This window comes from Phalacrocorax aristotelis, chromosome 1, assembly GCF_949628215.1.
Source record: "Phalacrocorax aristotelis chromosome 1, bGulAri2.1, whole genome shotgun sequence".
Taxonomy (NCBI): Eukaryota; Metazoa; Chordata; class Aves; order Suliformes; family Phalacrocoracidae; genus Phalacrocorax; species Phalacrocorax aristotelis.
The window spans coordinates 21,677,957-21,702,202 of NC_134276.1; the positions used below are offsets into that span (position 1 = coordinate 21,677,957).

At 40.7% G+C, this 24,246-nt stretch overlaps 1 protein-coding gene across 3 annotated transcripts in view; it reads right to left on the minus strand.

Annotated features, from left to right (window-relative positions):
• Positions 1-24,246, minus strand: part of SACS (sacsin molecular chaperone) — a 66,908-nt gene that overhangs the window by 23,899 nt on the left and 18,763 nt on the right. For 2 of the 3 annotated variants that reach the window (XM_075083499.1, XM_075083515.1), the window contains exons 3-8: positions 23,456-24,002; positions 10,558-10,708; positions 7,598-7,685; positions 4,395-4,480; positions 2,084-2,195; positions 687-833 (exon numbers count right to left, since the gene is read on the minus strand). In XM_075083499.1, the coding sequence (XP_074939600.1) occupies positions 687-833; positions 2,084-2,195; positions 4,395-4,480; positions 7,598-7,685; positions 10,558-10,708; positions 23,456-23,478 (607 nt within the window). In that variant the 5' untranslated portion in view covers positions 23,479-24,002. Of the gene's footprint in view, positions 1-686; positions 834-2,083; positions 2,196-4,394; positions 4,481-7,597; positions 7,686-10,557; positions 10,709-10,964; positions 11,042-23,455; positions 24,003-24,246 lie in introns of those variants that run through there. The other variant, XM_075083506.1, reaches the window with a different exon arrangement.

Consider the following 24,246-nt stretch of genomic DNA (forward strand, 5'->3'; position numbering starts at 1 on the left):
CTAGCAATTGTGAGACTTCTCCCAGCTGCTTATAGCATATTTCATCTGCCTCTTCATCCTGGTTGGGTGGTCAATAACATGATTCCACCACGATATCTGCCTTGTTGGCCTTCCCCCTGATTCTTATCCACATACACTCAACCATACCGTCACCATCTGTACAGCAGTAAAGTGTTTTGCCAGAATAATAGGTTTCAAGACTGAATACTACCAGCTTGTGAAAGAGTACATACTATCTCTCTCAAATGCAAATGTGCATATACCCTTATTATGGAATATCCTTTGTAGCATGAAATAAAAAAATCACTGCTTATTATGCAAAGAACCTGCATAAAAGTTTCAGTCTAGTCTAAACTTTCAAACTTCTATTTGCACATCTACCCTATATTATGGGCCTCTACAGTATGAACAGCAGTGCGTAACTGAAAGAACAGTGTAAAGGAATGTTCATTTCAATATAAGGGACAAAGTACATAATGATGTTACTAGAAGAAACAGATCTCCTCAAAAAAACCTTCAAAATCCAAAGGAGACCCTTGAAAAATATGAACGCTTAAGGAAACTTAGCCAGGGATCTAAGGTAAAAATGCACTATAGAGAAAATATCAAATGTTTGACAGATATCTAAAACAGATCAACAATTTAAAACTTCAACATCTTCATTATAAAATATCTACTGAGAGTACCTGTTATGTGATAAACTGAATTAAAGCCAATTCCAAATCTTCCAACTTTCAGGGGATCATCTTTCTTCCTGCTTCTTGCTATTTCCTGTATACCATGCCAGTCCTCGGGGGTGAAAACTGCATCGTTGTATGCATAAAATGCTGGCCCTATAATAAATAGGCAAGTGTTAAAAAGATGACAGAAGAAAACTATTTACTGTTAAAAGTTTCTAGGAAATTAACTTAGCAAAGAAAATATTTATTTAAAGTAGGCTAGTGCAAATTTAATGGGGAAGCTATGACTCTAGCTGACATCATATCATGCTTGGTGATGAAAGGGAGGTGTAGAGTAGCAGCAAAAACAGAAGCAAGAAGATGGATTTACCTCTGTATATGGTACTTAAAAGATCTATATTCTGCAGTGGTATCTAGTTCTGGTGTCCACATTTTAAAAGAATGATTCTGAAAAACTGAACAGAAAGCACAAAACAACAAAACTTCTGAAAGAAGTGTCCTGTGGCACAAGGTTTAAACTCAATCTGTTCAGTCTATCAAAAAGATGTTTGAAAGATTTACTAATCACAGTCTATCATCTCCACTGGAAAAGAATATGTGGCAGGATATAACAATAACCTGTGTCTAGAAAGTAAGACAGACAAATTCAAATTAGAAGACATGATTAACTACTGAAAAAAATCTTCAAATCATGACTGAGTGCCTTTTGGGGATTGACTATGCAAACTAATTTGCTTGATAAATACACAACTGACCTCTGCAACACAAAGCAATATTAGATGATGTAAAAACTTCAAAGTTACAAGAAACTACATTTGCCGTATACAGGAAGCAAGGACCAAAGTTTGGATAAACATGAGAGAATAACAGATGAGGAAGAAAACAGAACTGCCTGAAGAGTGCTGAAATGTAAGGGGCTAGAGTCATCTTTACACTAAGAACTGGAGATAGGTCTCAAATGGTAGAGGTTAATAGGTAAAAAATCTGAATGTGATTATCAAATATCCCAAGCATTCTTTTATCCTAGGTCTGTCTTATTAAATCTTGTTTACTTGCTCTACTAAAAATCCTTTCTTGTAGTTTGGGATAGCAAGTGAACCCAGGGAAATAAATCACAGGATACACAGTCACCCTGGGAGAAGTGACTTAGAATAAAGCAGAACGTGAAGGCTTTCTCAGACAACGTTAACTGGAAGCAGTTGGAAAGCTGCTACTGACAACCTGCAAGAAGGCTTTGGAAAAGATTTATCAACATTAGAACATAGACAAATTATGCACCTAGTAAGGTGGAAGTAGCAATGCAGTCATCCGTATATGGTCATCTCCACACAGCAAGGAGAAAAAGCATAGAACCACATGCATATTGAAGAATAATGGCCGAAATTAATAAAAATTATATTTACCCTGATATTGTGCCATGTCCTTTGACCACAGAGTTTCTGTTCCATACTGAGTTTCATCATATAAAAACCTAACCTCTGTGGCACCAGCGTCTTCTGCATTCTGTATCAGTTCCTGAGACAGCAAAAAAAAGCACACAAACCCAAAGTAAATGCAGTAATGTTGCACATATTCTGGCAAAGGCTTTCCAACTTAAACACTAGGAAACCATAAGCAATTGTCTCAAGTGTAATTGCTTTCATACTTTTCAAGCAAAATAATTTTAGCCAGTTTACTTGAATGAAAAAAAGACATCATTATAAAGGAATACTCAGACAAATACCAGAAAAGTCATTTGAATTTGGAGCTCAAATACCACACACAAGCAGTATTTATAACATTTAAAAATAAATCGTAGAATAGAATCATTTAGGTTGGAAAAAGACCTTTAAGATAATCAAGTCCAACCATAAACCTAGTACTTCCAAGTCCAATGCTAAACCATGTCCCTAAGCACCACACCTACACATCTTTTAAATATCTGCAGGGATGGTGATCCAACCACCTCCCTGGGCAGCCTGTTTCAGTGCTTGACAACCCTTTCAGCAAAGACATTTTTCCTAATATCCAATCTAAACCTCCCCTTTCACAGCTCGAGGCCATTTCCTCTCATCCTATTGCTTGTTACTTGGGAGAAGAGACCAACCCCCACCTTGCTACAACCTCCTTTCAGGTAGTTGTAGAGAGCAATAAGGTCTCCCCTTGGCCTCCTTTTCTCCAGGCTAAACAACCCCAGTTCCTTCAGCAGCTCTTCATAAGACCTGTGCTCAAGACCCTAAAGCTGCTAAACTGTTTCTACTTGTCGTGGTTTAGCTGGCAGCTCAGCCCCACACAGTCGCTCGCTCACTCCCCACCGGTAGATGGGGGAGAGAATCAGAAGGGTAACGCTTGTGGGTTGGGATAAGAACAGTTTAATAATTAAAATTAAAAGAAACAACAGTAGAAATGCAATGTAAAGGAGAACAACGAGAGGCGCAAAGCCCCGGGGGAGGGGGGAAGGGAGGGGAGAGGGGGAACGAACCGCCGGAACAAACCGCACGCGCCGCAGCCGCTCGCCGCCCACCAACCCGACGCCTCCGCGCTGCCACTGCCCCCCCTCAATATACTGGTCACGGTGTCACATGGTATGGAATGAACCTGCCATTGGCCAGTCGGGGTCAGCCGCCCCCACCATGGCCCTGCCCCTCCCAGCCCCCCCGCCACGCGGCAGAGCGCGGGAAGCTAGAAAGGTAGCCGACCCCCACAGTGAGGAGAATTAACCCCTTCTCAGCCAAAACCAGCACACTACTATAACTATATTATCCCAAATCAGAGTTGTACAAGTCTCGAAACAATGCAAGATGGCAGAAGGAAAAAAAAAAAAAACAATCAAAGTTTACTGTTAAGCCCACACAACAGTTGTAAGACAACAGTCAGCGAGGCAACAAGTCATAAAAGGGCAATACACAGCACTCTCTACATCAACTGAATTCCATTTAAATTAATATTTCACAGTATGAATGAACTGTTCAAGAGCCATGGTGCTCACTTCTAACACCCCTTCAGCAAAGGGCTGCAAAACAGTTCTGACCAGTAACTCTGTAAATCATGAACCAACAGAGCTCACCTATTGAACGAAGCCCATAGACTATAAAGAGGTGTTTATGTTAAGATTGGGTATTTGTTAATTAGTAGTGGTGAGAGCTATGGATAACTAACTAAAATGCCAGTGAAGTAGTCCTGTAAACAGAATATGCCTATGCAGTCCCATTTACATCAACAGCATTATACACTGCAGACACGTAAGCATGATTACAAATACCTACAGGATTAGAGCTTCACACAATGCTCTATTTACACTGAATCATCAAAGCGTATCAGTTTATCCCAATCTTATAACGAAGATAATCCCTCCCAAAGAATTGTATATACTATTATGTGGTTTTCTATAGCTTATAGTAGGGAGGAACAATAAAGTAACAAGCAAAATAAACATTTTTAGCTCACTCAGAATACATCATGAAGTGTCTGATTTAATTTTAACATCTGCATTTATCTCTTTTTTTTTTTTATAAATTACAATGCCATCTTTGACAAGCAAACACAGAGACATTAAACACCAAAAAAAGCCACACAACTCACTTTGCCTTGTCCACAGAAATGGAAACGTATCTCCAGTACTAGAATGAATATCTAATGAGGTATGACAACTGCAAGATTTGCTGGAAAGCGTTAGACCAATGGTATTATGTCATGCATATTAAATGATTGCTAACAATACCATTTGTTGTGTACCTTAAGAATCTGTCCTCCTTCTGGGTATCTTCTTAAAATATCCTTAAGAAAATCAACAAGTGGTGGAGTTGTTTGTCCAAAACGACCTAAAACACAACAAAAAAAAATAGTTTGCATATTATGTTACTGTGCTCTCAGTTTCAGGTAAAAAAAAAAAGTACTCACTAAACAATTACTGGGAATTCAGAAAAAAAATCTAAATTAACTCAAGGCCTGATACTGTAAAATATTGTCTTTCCAAAATCAACTGTAAAAATAGTACATTATAAATATTTTCATTAAAACAAATAGCAGGCTTGTTGCAAATGTCAACATGCTGTTTCATATCTGGATAAAATAAATTTGGGGGCTCAGTCTTTGCATCAGTTATACCTCAACTCCAACTACTGGATGTTCAAATACAGCAACTTCTAAAGGATGGCTACTTTTAAGTAGCAGGACAGTATTCTAGGGCAGCAGTGGCTCTAACTTTTTTTTATCATAAGTAATGATCCCTACTGACAGCTGCACACAGGCACAGTATACTTTCACTCTAGCGTACACTTCCTATTCTGGCATATCATGGTGCTTGGCCAGGTACTAGCTTTGGTGTTACCTGGGCTTAGCACAGGAGGGAAGAGAGTCTCAGAAAGGTACTACAAAGCATTACAAAGTTCTGGTGGACATAGACTCCACGGACCCCAAGGTTAGCCCCTGCTCTAAGAGGAAGAGTCTATTACAGAATGAAAGGATCAACACTCTTCAAGAGAGAGACTAAAGAGCAGCTCCCTAAATCCAAGCGTCCAAAACACGTGCTTCAAACAAATATTAATGATGCAATCTCCACAAGGAAAACAGACTCTACTGATGCTCTATTTATCACCTCCCTTTAAAGTTATTAATAAAGTAATTATTTTCTCTCTCTCTCCCCCGCCTGCATAAATGCGTTTTTATGAAGCACACAGATTCAAACACACACATTATATATACTATGGAACAAAACATTAGACAAAAAAACCCAAACCACAGAATCCTCAGCAATGTGGAAAACAGGGGAATGATAAGAGAGACCTATTTGCCTTGAAAACATCAAGTAAAAACATCAAACAATCTTGTCTTTAGGAAATTTTTATATTGCTTTTTGTTTAAGGTAACTTAATAGCATCAATGAAAAAAAACCCCAAGAAATTGCAACCCACAGCTGAAAGTGTGGAAAGCATTTTATAATTTCTGTTATTATTTTTACAGTATACATATGAAAGTCAACATGCAATATGCAAACTTCCAAAATAAGGTGAACTGATCAACAGTAGGTAAGTTTGGGTGTTTCTTTTCTTAGAAGAAATTCTCTAAAATCACGAAACCGATCTTAGCTCTAAGTCTTAACTTGGGCAGGCAGGCGGAAGTGTTTAAACAACACATTTCACTATGGGAACCACAAAAACAGACAAGTAACTTTGAAGAGAGAGTACTGAAGATAGACATTATTCTAACTCTTTACATTCAAGAGCAGAGCTACTCTATGCATATCACAAATTACTGTCTTGAGATCATGACTTACTGCATCTTGTCAAACACTGAACTGATTTTTCTTGACTATTAGAGATGGTCATATTTAACACTAAACTGGTTCCACAAATCCGAAGAAGAAACTTTTTCCACAATAAGGACAGTCAAGGATTGGAACAGCAGCTCAGGCCGCCTGTGCAGCCTCCATCCTTGGAGGCTTTCCAAATGCAACCAGATCAACCCTTGAGTAACCTGGTCTGATCTCAGAGCTGACCCTGCTTTGAGCCAAAGGCTGGAGTAGAGACCTCCTGATGTCCCTGCCAACATGAATTAATTCTGTGATCATATGAAAAGATTATAGACTATCTGACAGACACCAGTGATGAATGAACACAAAGGTGACATGGGTGATCTTCAGAGTACTTCAGCAACCAATGCACTTGGCTCTACTGACCATGAACTTCCTGAAGCTAGAAAACTCAGGGCCTTCCTTGATACATCTGCTGTAAGGAAAAAATCTCAGAACTGAAAAACTCCAGAATGAACACAAAAGGCTGGTACTAAAGCCTTCAGATCTTCTAGATTAACTTACATCAGAGCTGTGGGCCAAAAAAGGTTAAGTTAGAAATGGACCGCTTAGAGTGATATCACTATGAGAATCTCACAGCCAAATAGTCCATTCCTAGGCACAAAAACAACGCCAACAGTTTTTCTTTCCCATGAAAGATTTCTTAGGGATACTACACCATCTTGTCCATATACTTGTGTTACAATAAAAACAGCTCTGAGAAGAAAAAAGCTCTTTTTTAGTCTATCACGTACAGCAAAAAATTATCAGAGCAAACAGTCAAGCATGAGAGAAAGAAAAACATTTGGCACCATAGAACCAATGTGTCCATTTTCATAGGTGTTTTCTAACCACTGCAGGTTCTAGAGAATGGGAACATGAATTTCTGGCTCACATACAAAAGCTTCACTTCCCTCTGTCACTAGAAAACCATAATCCAGTACACTCATGGCTTACATAGGCTAAGAAACACAGCATTTTGTGACACTAAATAAAACATCTGCATCGAAAGAAGGGTTTCCTTCTTAATCCTACTATCCCACTAGCATTTACTTCATTGCCTTATAATAAAGTTATTGTTACAAGAATATCAATGCTAGCAACCAAGTAACAATCATCACAGATCTTAATCAGAGCTTTTCTGAAGGTATTCAGGTATCACAATCTAATTCAAGATGTCATACAAACAGATACACCTGCAATTTTTGTAATAAAAACGTAACTAACATACAGAATCAAAAGAAACACAAACAAAAAGGAAGAAATCAAAAGCTTTGTACCAATGGTATAGTTTTCTACACAGTCGTTACTGAAAAGATACCCTTTCAGTATATGAACTGAACAAGTATTCACTTTATATTATGAGACAAGGCAGCTATTAATGCTAGTGCCAGGCAAGTCTTATAGAATCTTGCTGTCCTTTGGAATCAAATTTCTACACGTGAAATTAAAAAGAAAAGAATTAAACACCAAAGCACTTAAAAGAAGTAGTTTAATTTTCCTGGAGCAGAAAATGAAGTGATACCTAGGGCTTACAAGAAAAATAACTGCTTCCCATTTAAAGAAGAGAATAATTTCAATTAACTCCAGACCGCATTAGAAAATGCTTTGACCTTCCAGTTTATAAACAGACAAGTATTTTTCATACCTCCTCCTTCCAATCCTTTTGACTGAAGCTTCAGAAAAACTTGATTTTGAGACTTCTGAAGATCCACAATCTTGATACCATCAGATAACTGAAATAAAAAATAAGACAAATGTTGATCAAAACATTCTGCAGTATAAAAAATTTAGTGTAGCTTCATTTCCTACATATTTATTCTGTGAAGTCTGGTTTTATCTAAAATGATACAAATACTCTGAAACATCCAGTATGCAGTTTGAGCAGCATTTTCAGCCCCTGAGGTCTAGGATGGCCTCCTTTGGCTAATGATACTCCTCAGATGAAGTATCAGTTTGTTAGTAGCAGGACCAAAAAAAAAAAGTCCGCAGACAAATCAGGTGGAAAAATGCCTACAGAAGCATACTAAGAGCAAGCCATGGCCTCCCGTCCTTACATTTGAAAAGTTCTGTGTTCTGGGAACTTCTGGAAGCATACAACTATAGCAGTTACTGTTCTAAGGTGCATGGCTGTAAAAAAAATAAACATATACAGGAAGTACATGGCCTATGTACTCCAAAAAGTACATATAAGTATGCAATTCCAGAAGAGTTTTAAATTAAGCAGTATCAGCTCAAATCAGCTAGTAACACAGAATGTGTAGAGATAAAAGTATGTCACAGAAAGACCACTGAAGAATACAACAGCCTTATGTCCCCATTACCTCTACATTTAGTATTTAGCAATCATAGCACATAACGGTTTTGTTGCAATTCTAGTTTTGTATTATATAGGTGTCCCAGTCATATATGATGTAATGCTAAAATAGACATATATGGCGTGATGTTATACTGCATACTACAGTAACAAATCTAGAATTAGAAGCTGCACTGTGCTAATTAGAAACTTAGCCCATTCAAATTAGTTTCCATTTAGAGTAAACTATATTAAGTTTTCATTATGTGAAATTATATTATTAAATTAGTCTCAGCTTATAACAAAGTTCAGGACTACTTCCTCACTTCAATAGGCAAAAACAAATCACTAGAAAGAAGTTGGTGCTTACACAGACATAGATGCTTACAATCTAACCACACTTACTAAGCAAAATACAGACCTAGCCCACCGTATGTAGTCATAATTTTAAAACGTTATTAAGAAAAAAACATATTCCTTTTTACTTAAACCAGTTTTAAATAGTACTTACAACAACAGTGCATTTATTTTAAGTTCCTGCAGAAATGTTACACTTGAGATGATCTTGTCTCAAGATGTAAAATAGCTTAAATTGGGTATACCACCCACTCAGGACTCACTAAAATAAAACAGAATCCACAGAATGCTGTAACCCATTACCAAGTATTAAAGGGATAGAATAACTTAATTTTCTCAGGTAGGATTTTTGTAGCAAAATACCATCAGAAACTTGGTGAATGAGTAGATTCAAATTAATAGTTTAACACTGCAAGGAACTATGAGAGCAAGAGATACTGGATTTCATTTAACATCTGTAAATTGCATGTAGCAGTTTTAATAGAAAAAAAGTATTTAATGATAAGTATTCTACTACCTCAGTAAATTAAAGAATAATTTGGTCCCAGTAAACAGGAGTTCAAAAGTTTATAAACTATTATAAAGGATTTTCAAAATTGCTACAGTACAAATACTCCCACATGTATTTTAGTTTAATATTAAAAAAAAAAAATCAGAAGAGCTATTACAGTCTGCTTACTGACTGTTCCCTGCCAAAAGATAGTTTTGTGTGCCAGAGTGCTGCTAGGATCTTCGCTTCCAGATGAATTTAGAAAGCGATATACAGATCTATTTCCTCCCAAAACAGGAAGGCCTGGAGAGAACAAAATCAAGGACAAAGCCAGGCAAGAAAATAAAAGATAAACTACATGGGCTGTTTGTTTCAAACCTGAGCACTCGAAGTTTACTTGTGTTCTCCATGCAGGTTCCTAAAAGCTTCCTGAGTAATACAACTACTAACACCTAGCTCTTTCCTAGCATCATAGAATGGTTTGGGTTGGAAGGGACCTTTAAAGATCATCTAGTCCAATCCCACTGCCATGGGCAGGGACATCTTTCACTACAGCAGGTCACTCAAAGCTCTATCCAAGCTGACCTTGAACACTCCAGGGACAGGGCATCCACAGCTTCTCTGGGCAACCTGTTCCAGTGTCTCACCACCCTCATCACAAAACAATTCTTCCTAATCTCCAACCTAAACCTACCCTCTTTCAGTTTAAAGCCATTGGCCCTTCTCCTGTCACTACAGGCCTTGGTATAAAGTCTGTCTCCAACTTTCTTATAATTCCCCTTTATATACTGAAAGGCCACAATAAGGTCTCCTTGGAGCCTTCTCTTCTCTTTTATGCATTTGCAAGTTTCTTTGCCCCATTTAATCCAAATTTCCAATCCCCTCCCTCTCCCCTTCATGCCTCTACTCATCCCATCCTACCAATATCTCCAAGAGCATGGCTAGAAGCATGCCAAGCAGTACTGAAACAATGACCACAGGCTGGTGCCTTCAACAGAACAAGGTCATTCATTCATTTGACTCTCTCTCCTGTACCCAGACCTCAATTTTTAACATGTAAGAGCTTCCTGTCATGGTGATCTCAACTCTGCTGTTGAAGCTGGTAAGCAGGTAGAAAATCAACTAAAGATCCAATGGAAGCTGAAACAAGCACATCAGCATGCTCTGGTGAATCTTCTGCTCCCCCGCAAAGCAATAAGGATTATTGCACGTGGATTATGTCAAAAAAGGACACAAAAACTCCAATGATAAAATCTGGCACCGTCAATTACACGGGTTAGCTGTTTGTCCAAACGAACTCCTTGCTTCCCATGAGAGACCCACACCTGAGGACATGCACGCGCTGTGCTGCCCGCACCAGAAGTCCCGGCGAGATGCAAAAAGCAGCCGGGTAAGGACTGCCAGCCCCACGGCGGCGTGAGAGGCCGCCGGAGAGCGGGGTGCCCCGCCGCGCCGCGCCCCTCACCTCTCTGCCGCGGTGCCACAGCCGCTGCTCGGCGCGGGGGAAGCCGGCTTCCGCGTCAATCCGCGCCTTCACGTCCCCCACGGCGGCGGAAGGCGGCAGCTCGAAGGTCCTGCAGCCCAGGCAGTCATGGAGGACGGTCACCCGGGCCAGCCTGCGGCAACACGACAGTCACCAGCTGAGAAGAGACACGCGGTGCCGGCGCCCACCCGCCACCTGCCCGCCCTCCCCCTCGTTCACCCCAGAGGCCCGGGACGGGCGCCGGAGCCCGCGGGAGTTCAGGGACGGGCAGGCAGTTGCCCCGTCCCCCTCTCCGGCGGGGAAGCAGCCGCCGGGCCTGCGAGCGGAGCTGCTCCCGCAGCGCCGCACGCCCGGGGCCTCCCGAGCCGTCCCGTCCCGCCGCCACTCACATGCCCGCCGCCGCCGCACACAAAGGACCGTTAGCTGATGCCGCGGGCCCCGCCGCCGCCGCTCCCCGCGCGGGGAAGGGGTGGGGCTGGGCACGGCGGCGAGCGAGAGGGAGGGCTGCGCCACGGAGGAAGAGGGAGGAGGGAGGGGGGAAGCGGGTGAAGGAGCCGCCCTAATAGCGGCCGTGGCGGGGATGAGGCGCGCCCGGCCCCGGCTGCCGCTCCGCGCCCTGCCTTCGCGCAGGGAGACTCCACGGCCGGGGGTTGCCGGCTCTGCGGAGCTGGGAGAGGCTCGTCGCTTTCACTGCCTGCCAGGGGCCTCCGGTGGGCGAGCGCGGTGGCCTGGGGCGAGGGGAAGGGCGTAGCCTGCCTGCCCAGGGGTCCGTGCGCGCCGTGGGGCTGCCGGAGCCGTGGCTAACGCTGAGGTGCGGGGCCGTTACCGCATGCAGATTCCTTCGCTGGCGGGGAAGCCGCTGGGGTTACACGTAGGTCCCAGCATTCAGGCACGATCACATCAAGCACGCAAAGTTACAGCTGACAAACCTCGTGTTTCTCAAGGACTCAGAACACAAAGAAACCTAATGTTTCTGCTCTGTGTCAGTGACTTGACTGATCATGAATATTTATTGGTATTAATCTTTATCTCACAGGGCATATGGTAAGTCCTCATGCCATTCAAGACTTACGGAAAGTGCTCTGTCTCCTGAAAATAGGTAGGAAAAATGTATTCCCATCTTCTATGGTTCAGTCAGAGGCAAAGGGCATAGTGGTTGCGATTATTTTAACCCAGCCTCTGCAAAAGCTTAGTGGTTTCTGACAGGCTAGTTGCAAGAAGTTCTGCAAAATTGTGAGATGGATGCTGATGGATGGAGGGAACAACCTAATGACCATCAGTATGGAAAGCACTGAAGTAATCCCTACCTTAGTCTTCAAAGGCAAGGCCTGCTCCCACTCTGGCGCATTTTGAAAAGCAGAGGCGCAGCAAAGGATGAGAACTGAGCAACAATTAAGAGCTACATACAGAAGTTGTATGTATTCAGGTCTATGTGACCAGATGGGATTCCCCTGAGGGTGTTCAAAATGCAGGTCAGCTTGACCACAAGGCCATCTAGGAAATCTACCATAAAGCACAATGATAAGGAAAGTTTCATGGCTAGAAAAAAAAGTCCATCATCATGAAAGACTAAGCAGAGGCTGAAAGGAATTAAAGGCCAGTAAATCTCACCTTGGTCCTAAGAGATATCATGGAAAACATCCACTTGGAATCCACTTTCAAATACTTGAAGGACAAGAAGGTAATGAGGAAAAGACTGCATGAATTGTTGAGGGTTTAATCAACTTAATTGCCTTCTATACTGAGACGATCAATTATGTAGATGAATGAAAAGTACTGGATGAAATACACCTTGACTTTTAGTATGGCTTTTGACGCTTTCTCCTAGAGCATTACATTCAAAAGGAGAGGAAGTATGGTCTGGAAGTTAGGTGGGTTGAAAGTTTATTGGACCACTGAGATAAAGAAGTTGCATTTAGTTCAACACTGAGCTAGCAAAAACCAGAATACTCTAAGCACACACGTTGGGTAGGCCTGATACTGTTCAACATCTTCATCAGTGACCTAGGTGACAACCAAGCACTCAAAGCAAATTTGCAGAAGGCACTTGTGTACAAGTGCTACGAGCTTTCTCTTGATGCCTGAAGTCCATCAGACACAGGCTTTAATATGATTGGTACAGAAATGAAGTAACTGTTGTTCTGTAAGGTGACTGGTAAAAAAAAAAAAAAAGCAAATGAATTGTCCTTGAAGGTGATTTGTCAAAACAGTAGGAAGGTATGGTCTGCTAAAAATTTATGATGATTAGATAATATCATGACAAGATGAATCAGGAAGTATTTCACTGGGTGACCCATGTGATGCCTATCTGAGAGGTCACCAATATAAGGAAAAGCTGTGACAAATCAAGCATGGGGAAGCTGTTCTGAAACCTTAGAATAGATCCCATTTGTGGACCTAGCTGCTGCTCTATGCCTGAGGCAGAGAAGCCTCACATGTGAATCCTGGTCCGGGATGGTGGTAGCACCCATAGATCAGTGATAGTTGCCCCCCATCAATCAGTGTGGGTACCCTCCCTGAGTCACCAGCTGGGTGGCACATGGGAGCATGGCTTCTCTGGGATAGCCATGTTGAGCTGCTGGTGGCAGTACTGCAGCAGTGGCAAAATTAGTGTATGAGCAAGCCAACTTGGTGTGTGTTTGTATGAATGTGTATATTGCTGTAATTATTAGGTTAGATATTGTTTGCATATAACAATAACATTAGCAATAAGATTATCAATAATTAGTTGGAATAGGTTTTTTAATGCAGTAAAGGATAGTGCAGCTCAATGATCCCTGTGGTCCTCATCAGTCAATTAAACTGGCAGGCTCTCTGAGCCAATCAATCTCCAGGCTCCAGGGCTGCACCTGGGACAATGGGCGGTGCATCAGCACAGCCTGGAAAGTGATGGGCTGAATAGCAGCCCTGCTTCAAAAAAGTTGGAGGATACCAGGCTGAATATGAGGCAACAACATGCTCTCTCTAGAAGGAGAATGACCAGCAGATCAGGGGAAGTAAGGCTCTGCTCAGTGCTGATGAGGCTGGATTTTGGATATTGTGTCGGGAATGTGATGTTTCAGGCTTCCTCACTTCCACATCCCAGCAGAGGACTACTGACACAGTCAGGGGCCCAAAGCACGTGACCTACAAGGAGAAGATGGGGGAGCTGGGCTTGTTTAGTCTGGAGAAAAGGAAACTAAGGTGCTCAATAGTAACATCCCACAAGTACCTGAAAGGTAGTTACAAAGGGGATGGAACTGAAGTCATCTTAGTATGCAAGGCTGTAACAAGGGGCAGTGGCAACAAACTGCAGCTTGGGAGGTTCACAGTGGACGGTAGGAAAAAATCTGTCACTAGGAGAGTGGTACAGTACTGGCATGGGTTGTTAAGAGGCACTCTTCTTATTGGGGTATTTTCAAGGATTAGCCAGACTGATCTGACCAAGGCTTAGCCATGACTGACCTGATGCATTATTGGTGATCCTCCTGCTCTGAGCAGGAAGATGGACTAGAGATCTCCATCCAACAGTTCCATTTCATTCCAACAGGTCCTCAGTTTGAGTCCTTGACTATAGACTAAAACAATAATGACTTTACTCAGGACAGGGAATTAAAACTGCTACTTGGCAACAACAGATAGCAGAGTTTCTGTGAAAGGGGGAAGACACAATGAACCTGTTTCCAGAAAATGTATTAAGCTAAGAAAAGATAAGCCAAATATCATGGAAAAAAGCTTTAAAACTGCAAAGGTCAGGTGGATCTGGATCCAACACAGTATCTAGGTAGTACCAAGCTGGGAGGAGTGGCTGATACACCAGGAGGCTATGCTGCCATCCAACGAGATCTGGACAGGCTGGAGAGCTGGGCCGAGGGGAACCTCATGAAATTCAACAAGAGCAAGCGCAAGGTCCTGCACCTGGGGAGGAACAACCCCAGGCACCAGTACAGGCTGGGGGCTGAACTACTGCAAAGCAGCTCTGTTGAGAAGGACCTGGGAGTGCTGGTGGACAGCAGGCTGACCCTGAGCCAGCACTGTGCCCTTGTGGCCGAGAAGGCCAAGAGTATCCTGGGCTGCATTAAAAGGAGTGTGGCCAGCAGGTGGAGGGAGGTTATCCTCCCCCTCTACTCTGCCCTAGTGAGACCACATTTGGAGTACTGTGTCCAGTTTTGGGCTCCTCAGTTTAAGAAGGACAGGGAACTGCTTGAGCAAGTCCAGCAGAGAGCTACCAAGATGATGAGGGTGCTGGAGCATCTCCCTTATGAGGAAAGGCTGAGAGACTTGGGTTTGTTTAGCCTGGAGAAGAGAAGACTGACCAGGGATTTCATCAATACCTACAAATATCTAAAGGGAGGGTGTCAGGATGATGTGATTAGGCTCTTTTCAATAATGCCCAGCGACAGGACAAGGGGCAATGGGCACAAGTTGGAACACAAGAAGTTCCACCTCAATATGAGAAAAAACTTCTTTCCTGTGAGGGTGCCAGAGCGGTGGAACAGGCTGCCCAGGGAGGTTGTGGAGTCTCCTTCCCTGGAGACATTCAAAACCCACCTGGACGTGTTCCTGTGCCCCCTGCTCTGGGTGTCCCTGCTCAAGCAGTGGGGTTGGACAAGATGATCTCCAGAGGTCCCTTCCAACCCCTACCAATACTGTGATTCTGTAGACAGAGCTTTGCCAGTGCTGCAACATCTTATTTCATTCATCAACAGTATTTTTTATTGAATACTACAGGATTATTTTAAAAATGTTAAAAACCTTGTGGGTCTGATCCTGATTTCAGACTATAAATAACTATAAAAATATTTAGAAAAAACCTATTTCAACTTCAACAAAATTAATCTAACTCTGCTTTTAGTTCAGGTCTTTGTTCATTTTTCTATCCTTTCATCTTTTTAATTTTGCATTTTGTTTCAGCCCCTTCACAGTCTCTGTCATTATGGAATATTTCATAATATGTCCAAAGGAATGAGAAGGTCATCTTCTCATCTCTTCTGTTTTAGTTTTTATGTCTTGATACCAAAGGAATATACTACCTGCAGAAGGGTATGGCATGAGGGGGCACAAATATGGACGACTGGACAAGATGGAAGGAAAGAAACCTGATGCAGTCCCATCCATATCAGCTACTAAACAGTCTCCAGACAGTGGAACCGCCAAGCCACACTGGCAGAATCTAATTCTTCTTGTCTACCTGGGATTACAGGAGTGATTTAGCATTTTATGAGCACCTTTCATTTGCCTCTCCTTTATTATTTATTTTCTACTCTGTTTTTCTCTTTTCATGATTTCTGCCTTTGAAATCCTCTTTCTGTCCATCCAGATACATGATGTTCATCCTCTTAGTACATCTGTATTGATGGATATAGGGCATCTGTTCCAGCGCAGTCCTCTGATCATCTGCACTGTTTAACTCTTGGCATGCTTTTTGGCACCATTTTGATCCATAGCCATCACCAGTCTTCAGGACAATGATCAGACATGGTTCATAAACCAGGGCAACTTCCCACACGCAGAATGGACCAGGACATTTAGTTTTGGGGCCAAAGGCTGTTGAGATTTTTTCAGACATGAGCTGTGCTATGACACTTACCCTTAAGTTCTGGCCCCTTCCTGAGGGCACCATCCCTTTTGTTTATTGGGTAGATGTTGCTAGTGTTGTTAATAAGCAAGACTCCCATCAGTTTCAGTGATGCCAAAATTTCAGATTACTGATTTTATGGCATAGGGTCCTCACAAGAGAAGGCAGTGGTTTAAGTAACAAAGACAAGGGAAAATGAACACTAATTCTGACACCAGATCCAAAGAACAGGAAAAAATGAGCTCTCCTCAAACTCAAGAAAAAAAGAAAAGAGTAGAAGTATTCCAAGTACAGTTTCAGTAGAAAGCTATTTGCAGAGTCTTAATTGGAATTTAAAGCCACTCCTACAGCATTAATTATAATGCTGGTTTCTATCAGCAACATCCTGGCCATGCATCTGGCAAGGAATGTAGAATATAAATCTCATATTTATTAAAAAGTGATTTATAAATATCTTGTTATCCATTATCAACCTGTCTTTTTTTACAGCGATTTTTGTAAACCTTTTTTTTCCTGATATCTAAATATACATATCTAGAAAAGTGACTATATAGAAATTATTCTGTCTGACCAAAAAGGAGTACGTGTTCCAGTTTGCAGATTTTCATAACAAAAAAGAAAAACAACCTTTTTTGACTTTTAATCTTTCTTATCCCTTTGGAAAACAGAACTAAGGAAGCTATGTAATCCTAGTGAAGTTATGCAGAACTACTATTAATTAAATTATATTATTATAGTATAATTATTAATTAATAATTAATTCATAGCATGACAATGTAAGAAAATCCATTTGACCTGACCAGGTGGGAATTTTGGCAGTTAGAAAAAAATATCTTTTAAGTCTGAAATTATTGGGACCAATTTGAGAATTTTTAAACACTACATCTAGAAATTCCTGTGATAACATTTTTATAACCACTTTTCCAAGCAGAACAGCATTTAGATTTAAAAAATATATATGGAAAATTCTCCTGTGGCTATAAAGAAGAGTTCTGTTCGGTTCAGAATGAGGTCATATAACCTCTACAAGAAAGGACATGCAATAAAAAGAATTGAAAAAGTCTCTGCAACATTAAAGTATTTTTATAAAATTAAATTAAAGCCATTTTCATAGTGACATTTCCTTGAAAACAGAAAATTTTGTGTTGTGGAATGCCCTCATAATTCCAATAATTTAAAATAAGTGTGCAGGAGCAGGAGGAGATCGATGCAAGCCCCTTCCTTCCTTATCACTGTGCTTAGAAAGATGGAATGGAGTCTGCAAAAGGAGTGTGTGGTATCATAAGAAACAAGCTTGATGCGGTCACTAATGCAAGGGGAAACCCGCTGCAGTACAGTAGCTTCCAGTGCAGCAAATAACGTTCTGCAGTGCTGGCAGGCAAGTAGCAGTGACTCAAAAACTACATCTAGATTTGAGACGGTGCACGCCAAACATAAAATCAAAACTTTCTATCACACAGTAAGCACTTACCTTCATTCTTAAATCAACGCCTTAAGTGTTTCTAAATGTTGTTTTAAATGTTTCTAAATGATGATTTAAACATTACATTGTATATATTTCACATTAGCTGGAAATTACACATTGCATTGGTCTGTAGTCACTGCCAGGAGCTTGCTTTATTCTTGCTTACTAATGTCTTTTCAAGAAGTTTGAGAATAAGCCTACCATTTGCTGATGACACATATGCTACTCATTGGAAAGCCAGCCCTTACTGGAAAGTTTCTATTTTATTTTAAAAACTCCATTAACAGAAAGCAAGTAAGTTTTTTCTTAAAAGAAATCACTGAACTGGCTATAGTCCTGTCTAGTACAAATGACCAGAAAAACCCTCTGGCCTGTGAAGCATTTCATTCAAACAAAAAATCTAGTTTTGCCCTAAAATCTGTTACACAATTTAAGTAATCTGCTGAAACTATTTTATTATAGATTGGTGCAGTGAGTTTAAATCAATTCTTTATTCCTCATGTAAAACCATTATAGGCAGCTTGTAAGCAAAATATCTGTATGATCATGGCTTATTCCAATATTAAAGAACTGGAAGAAAGTATCGTCTTATTCCTTTTGCAAGTTGGTGTGTTTCTGAATGCCAAATATCAAAAGAACAAAATACTTTTGAAATATTACTGTGCTGGTTTTGGCTGGGGTAGAGTTAATTTTCTTCCCAGTAGCTAGTATGGAGCTGTGTTTTGGATTTGCACTGTAAACTGTGTTGATAACAGAGGGATGTTTTCCGTATTGCTGAGCAGGGCTTACACACAGTCAAGGCCTTTTCTGCTGCTCACCCCACCCTGCCTGTGGGGGTGCACAAGAAGCTGGGAGGGGACACAGCCAGGACAGCTGACCCCAACTGACCAAAGGAATATTCCACACCATATGACGTCATGCTCAGCATATAAAGCTGGGGGAAGAAGGAAGGGGAGACATTCAGAGTGATGACATTTGTCTTCCCAAGTAACCACTACATGTGATGAAGCCCTGCTTTCCTCGAGATGGCTGAACACCTGCCTGCCCATGGGAAGTAGTGAATGAATTCCTTGTTTTGCTTTGCTTGTGTGCGCAGCTCTTGCTTTACTTATTAAACTGTCTTTATCTCAACCCAAGAGTATTCTCACTTTTACTCTTCTGATTCCCTTCCCCATCCCACCAGGGGAGAGTAAGCAAGCGGCTGTGTGGTGCTTATTTGGTGGCTGGGGTTAAACCAGGACAGCTACTAAAAACGAACAAAAGATGTAAGGGAACAGAGGCCAGGAACAGCCATTTGGTTCCACCTAACAATTTTGATCTCTCAGTTATTTGCTTTAATGTTCAAGCCAGTTCCTTGATGGCACTAAGCAAATGCTAATGGAAAGTACTTAAAAGACCTATAAAACTTGTTTCGGTTTATTCTTTGCAAATCAAGAGCAGAGCAAGAAGGCACAAATAAATAATAAAATTCCAAAATCTTCTCAAATGCCGAAGTAAAATTTCCTCTTAGATCTACCTCTAGGAAAAGACTACTTTAAAGTAAGTCCTCAAAGAGAGGACAAAACCTTCCTCTTAACTATAGTACAGTAACCATTAATCCACAAATTTGAATTGCGAAGAATCAGGGTTTTCTATTCCAGATGGTACAAATAACAAAATACCAGTACAAAATGTTTGGCATTTCAAATTATGCAAAAGATTAAACCAAAATAGTGATAAAAATAAACACTTCATTTGCTCGTTAGAGAAGTGCATTAGGAGGGACTGCAGTGTTGCAGGAACTGCTGTTGGCATACATTTTTTAATAAGCAACATGTTAAATTAATGGCGGTGTTTTCTTACAGCCTTTGGTGTCAATAAAAGGACCAGATTTAGAACACCCACTTTAACCTTGAAATATCAAAAAAGCAGAGCCTAAATTTGCAAATTTATTTCAGTGCCTAATGTAGGTTCCTAAATACTGTAATGAATCCAGGCCTAGGTTTTTTGCCTCCCTTTAGGACACATGGTAATCAGCTTATGAAAGGTATTTTTTTCCATGCTACCTTAAGGCATTTTTCTTATTTTCATTCCGGAGTACTTAATGAAGCTATTATCTTTCTACATAGGTGAGGAAAATCCACTTAATAACTAAAATGGGATCAGTGGCCCCTGATTACACATGCATTAAACATTTTAAAAAGTATTTCTCCATCCCTGTTGTTTCTGAATACTGCATCTAATTATGCTCCAGAGTTTCATAATATTTTCTAGGCATCAGTGAACAGAGCCCTATGTATATGGAGACAATTAGAATATCAAACAGAAGGAAATAGAAGACATGTAATTTTCTTAAACGCTGAAAAGCCACAGCTTCAAGGACCTCTGCAAGCGTTTGTACATCAGATAGTGGATGATACCCAGTAATACCCTTCCAGATAACGCTAGCTCTTTACCAGCTCCGTATCAGTTCTGTCTCTGTCATAACAGCATTTCATACAGAAATACAAGCAATAATTTATCCTTCAGACAACAGAAGGATGGGTGGCACAGAAGAAGAAACATGAGCCATATGTAAGGCTTAGTGAGAGGAAAGGGGGAAAGGGGGAAGAAACAGCACAGGGCATCCTCTTCTGGGAAAACAGAGGAGAAAAAGGGATTCCTGGGTTACATGACAAGTCCAGTCACACAACTGTAATAGCTGCAAGTAAATACTGCTCCAAACACTAGCTCATACACAAGAGTTGCACAATCATTCATTGGGAATCAAAGGCTGTGTGTCCACATCCTGTCCTACATAAAGTAGCATGGGGTAAGACATCAAGTACTTCCAGCCTCCTGCACCCCCACTGCATTTCTCTATTCTTTCCAGTTTACTAGTGGAACTTCTTACATAATTGCCCCTTACCCTGGTTCAGATGGTACTACCCAATTTAACAAATTCTTACTATTTGAATTGTTTGAGCTAATGTGGCTCATTTTGCAGAGCTGAGACAAAGCACAAGGCAGCTGTGACATCCTCAGCATGGAGGGGTGTGCTACCCTGTAGCTTCAGCAAGGATAAGACATAAAGTTATCCTAACCACTTCTTTTGAAGTGGATGATAAAACTTTCACTAGTTGGGGGCAGGGTGCTTTTGAAAATGCCATCACTGTTGTTTACATGTCTGTCAGTGTGGCAGAAGAGGTACGGTATCCTCTTGGCATACCTCTGTATATTTGGACACAAGAGAAGCAGGAAATGTAGAAGTCCAGGGCATTTTCTACAAAGGTTAAGGAAAGTAAGGTGGGGAACGGGACATCTATAGAAGCTACAGAGCAGATTTTTAAATGTACAACAGACTGTACGCTTATTTATTATGCATATGTATTAATATTTACACATACACTGTTATGGAAAGAGTTTATTAGATACAATAAGTCTATTATAATCTATGTAAAATCTCTACTGAAATATGGGTATGACTTAAGTGCAAAGTTAACTAAGCCTGTGTTAACTTCTCTTCGATTAGCCTGCTTATGCCTATCTTGAACAGAAGTAGCCACACTGCAAAAAAAAAAAAAAACCAACCCAAAACTTGCAGCAGTAAAGGGTTTCACAGTCAGTGAAGGCTGGATTAGCATCTGACGGTAACAAAAGCTGGAGTGTGACTGTATCCCACCTGAGCATCAGCACTGCAAGAGCTGCAGTGCACTCACTCCCTCCCTCTGGTCATGGACCAGTTTAAAGCACTTCAGTACCCAAAGATTTCTGTGGATGCACAGTAACCAGATTAACGGTGGAAGGTGCTTAACACAAACTAACATTGCAGTAAACACCATCTACACTGTAATCAATGAAGCCTTTCTGGAAAAGGAGTTCTTTTTAATTAGCTAGAAAAGCTTTTTTTTAAAAAAATAAATATTTGTATTGCATCTCTGTGTTGATAGAAAGAGGAATGAGGATGGGAAGTTAAGGGAACTGCACCCCTATTACCATTAATTGACATAATAGTACCAAATATATATAATGAAAAGTTCTAAAACTTCAAAGTCAAAACCTGGACTGGAAGTCTGTACTTTAGCTACTATCTTTATATATATTGCACAAAATCCATGACGCTCCAACTGGGAGCACAATCTTGTTATTATAGACACTGTACAAAAAAATAAAAAGCATAAAAGCTTGGCTCTGCACCAAAAAGCATCTATTTGCAGTGGACTAAAAACATGCTGGAGGAAAACTATACACAAAAATTTTATAAGCAAGCTAATTTGGTGTGACATCACAAAGGCACGAGGGTCTGCTAAAGCTAAGCTTCAAGCTAGGCATCTAAAGCCATAATTTTGCACAATGATCTGAAAATTGACACTTGACTATCATTAAAAATAACTAGGTACGACATCAATATTAAAGTTGAAGCTTAGGTAAAATGCTGTACCAAAATCTTTGAGATCTGTGATTTTTTATAATTGACAGATACTTAAATAAAAAAAATCCAGTGGGGATTCTGAAATATCACTACCTAGTCTGATGGAAACTAAATTTAACTGAGACTTGCATAAAAAACATAAACTGCATGGAACCAAATGAGCAAAAATTACTACATAACTGACATGACAGGATATTTGTCATTTGTGATCTTGGTGGAACAAAGCCCATCATTTAATAGTATCCAAGAATGTCAATATTGAAATATAGAATTTCAAATTGTTGGCAGCATGAATAATGTTCACTGCAAGAAACCTACTTTTAGCAGAACAGATTGAGCCATTCACATGTAAAAGTCAAGTATGTGTCAAGTCAAGTCTGCTTGCCTCTCCCTGGCTACAAGTCTGAAGCCTGATTTACTCAGACCCGCCTCTGTCTAATGCACAGGCTCCAGCTTGAATATTGGCCCTGCAGCTCGCTCTAGGACAATCCATACTTTCCAGCTGTTGTCCCTAGCAGTTCTGTAGTTTCACCTCTGGTCCCAAGACCAAGGAGTTTCAGTCCTTGGTGCCAACCAAGTTGACCGTCAGACTAGGTCTTTACAAGAGACCTTCATGTCTTACTGCATTATAGAATAGCTTGCTGCATGGATAATTTGTGCAATGTCTGTCTAAACCTGAGAGATTCCCAGATGTACAAAAGTTGATTTAGAAGGGCCTAGTTAACTAATCTAGAGGTAAAAGGCAGAGATTCAAACCCCTAAATTTGCTAACCCAGTCACCTTGCAATAGGAATACATAACTTTCATGAATTTTCACCAAATTACCCAGAAAGGCAGTGGAACATACCCTGGAACAATAGTCAGCTGTTGCTAATGGCAACTTTCTAACAGAGTGCAAAGCCCACCTTCTTAAAACCCAGGAAAAAAAGTAGAGGCTTTACATTATAGAGCTGCACGTCACTGGGGATTCTGCAGGTTGCACGGTTGAGGGTGGAGGCTGTCATCTTCCTGCAGGCCCACTGATAGCAAATAAGAACACTTCTAATTACAACTTAACACCCAAATAAGCATTTATCGCATAAGATTTGTTTAGACACTGTTCACACAAGGAACTTGCTTTGCTTTTTAGCTGTTAGCAAGATTATACATTCTTTCCAGTAAAAAAAATATGTCAAAATCAAAGTTAGGCAGGTGCAGGAAGAAAACTTTCACTTGTTCTCAGAAAATGCTGTAGTTAATGTAGGCTGTACATGGAAATTGGAAGTTAGACTATGAATCCATTACTCACAGGAGTAATGGCACCTACGTATGATTTTGTAACTGAATAAATAATTTCACCTTTAAAAGTAGCTATTTTGTACAAACACTAGGCAAGTTTCAGACTCAATCTTTAACTTACTGACCATGGGGTTTTGAGCAAGAACATGTCAGCCTAACAGAAAATTTTTTCAGGAGTTGTTTTTGTTACCTGTGCTTATCCTCGATCTCCATTGTCTCTTTTTCTTTGATATCTTCTTGATAGGAACATGAAGTAGATATTGGATTTATAAATTAGTGAATTATTTTTAAATCTTCTTTGCTTGGAGGCTCATCTTCTCTTCAGTGGACACGAGAAAGCCCATGCATGTGAAACAACTCAGTGTTCACTCCAACCCTGAACTCTGAAAGATGTTTGTATGCCTCACCATATGCTACTTCTCCAGTTTTCTTTTAAAGGCGCTTGCTTAATTGTTCACAAAAGTACATTCTCTTATAATCAGGAACAGACTTAATGGGACAGGTCTCAGAAGTAAGGAGGTCTTGTTTATTTTCTTTAACTGAATTCAGGCCACGTTCTTGTGCAAATTATTTATCTTCTGGAGAAGGAGTGGAATTCTGGAAGCTGCTGTTTCTGCTTTGTTGTCCTTTTTCCTGGAAGCAGGCACAGCTGGGGGAGTATTTGTGAGGGCCAAAGTCTGATTTGTCTTCTCCCTCACACTTGCGATAAGACACTTCTTAACATCAGTTCAGGAGTTCTGGAAGAAAAGACACAAGAGAAAAGGGCTGGGCTGTTAATACAAAACAGAATTGAACTGAAGGGTATGGAAAAGTAATTTCCTCTGAGGGCATAGTTGCAGTTACTAGTATTAAGTGAGTCATGATACTAATTATAAACTGCCTTGTGCGTTACAGTACTTGTAAGCACATGGAGAACTGAAAAAGAGCAGTGAGGTTTCCTGCTTATCCTCCAGTACAATATCATGCAATCAGTACAATAAC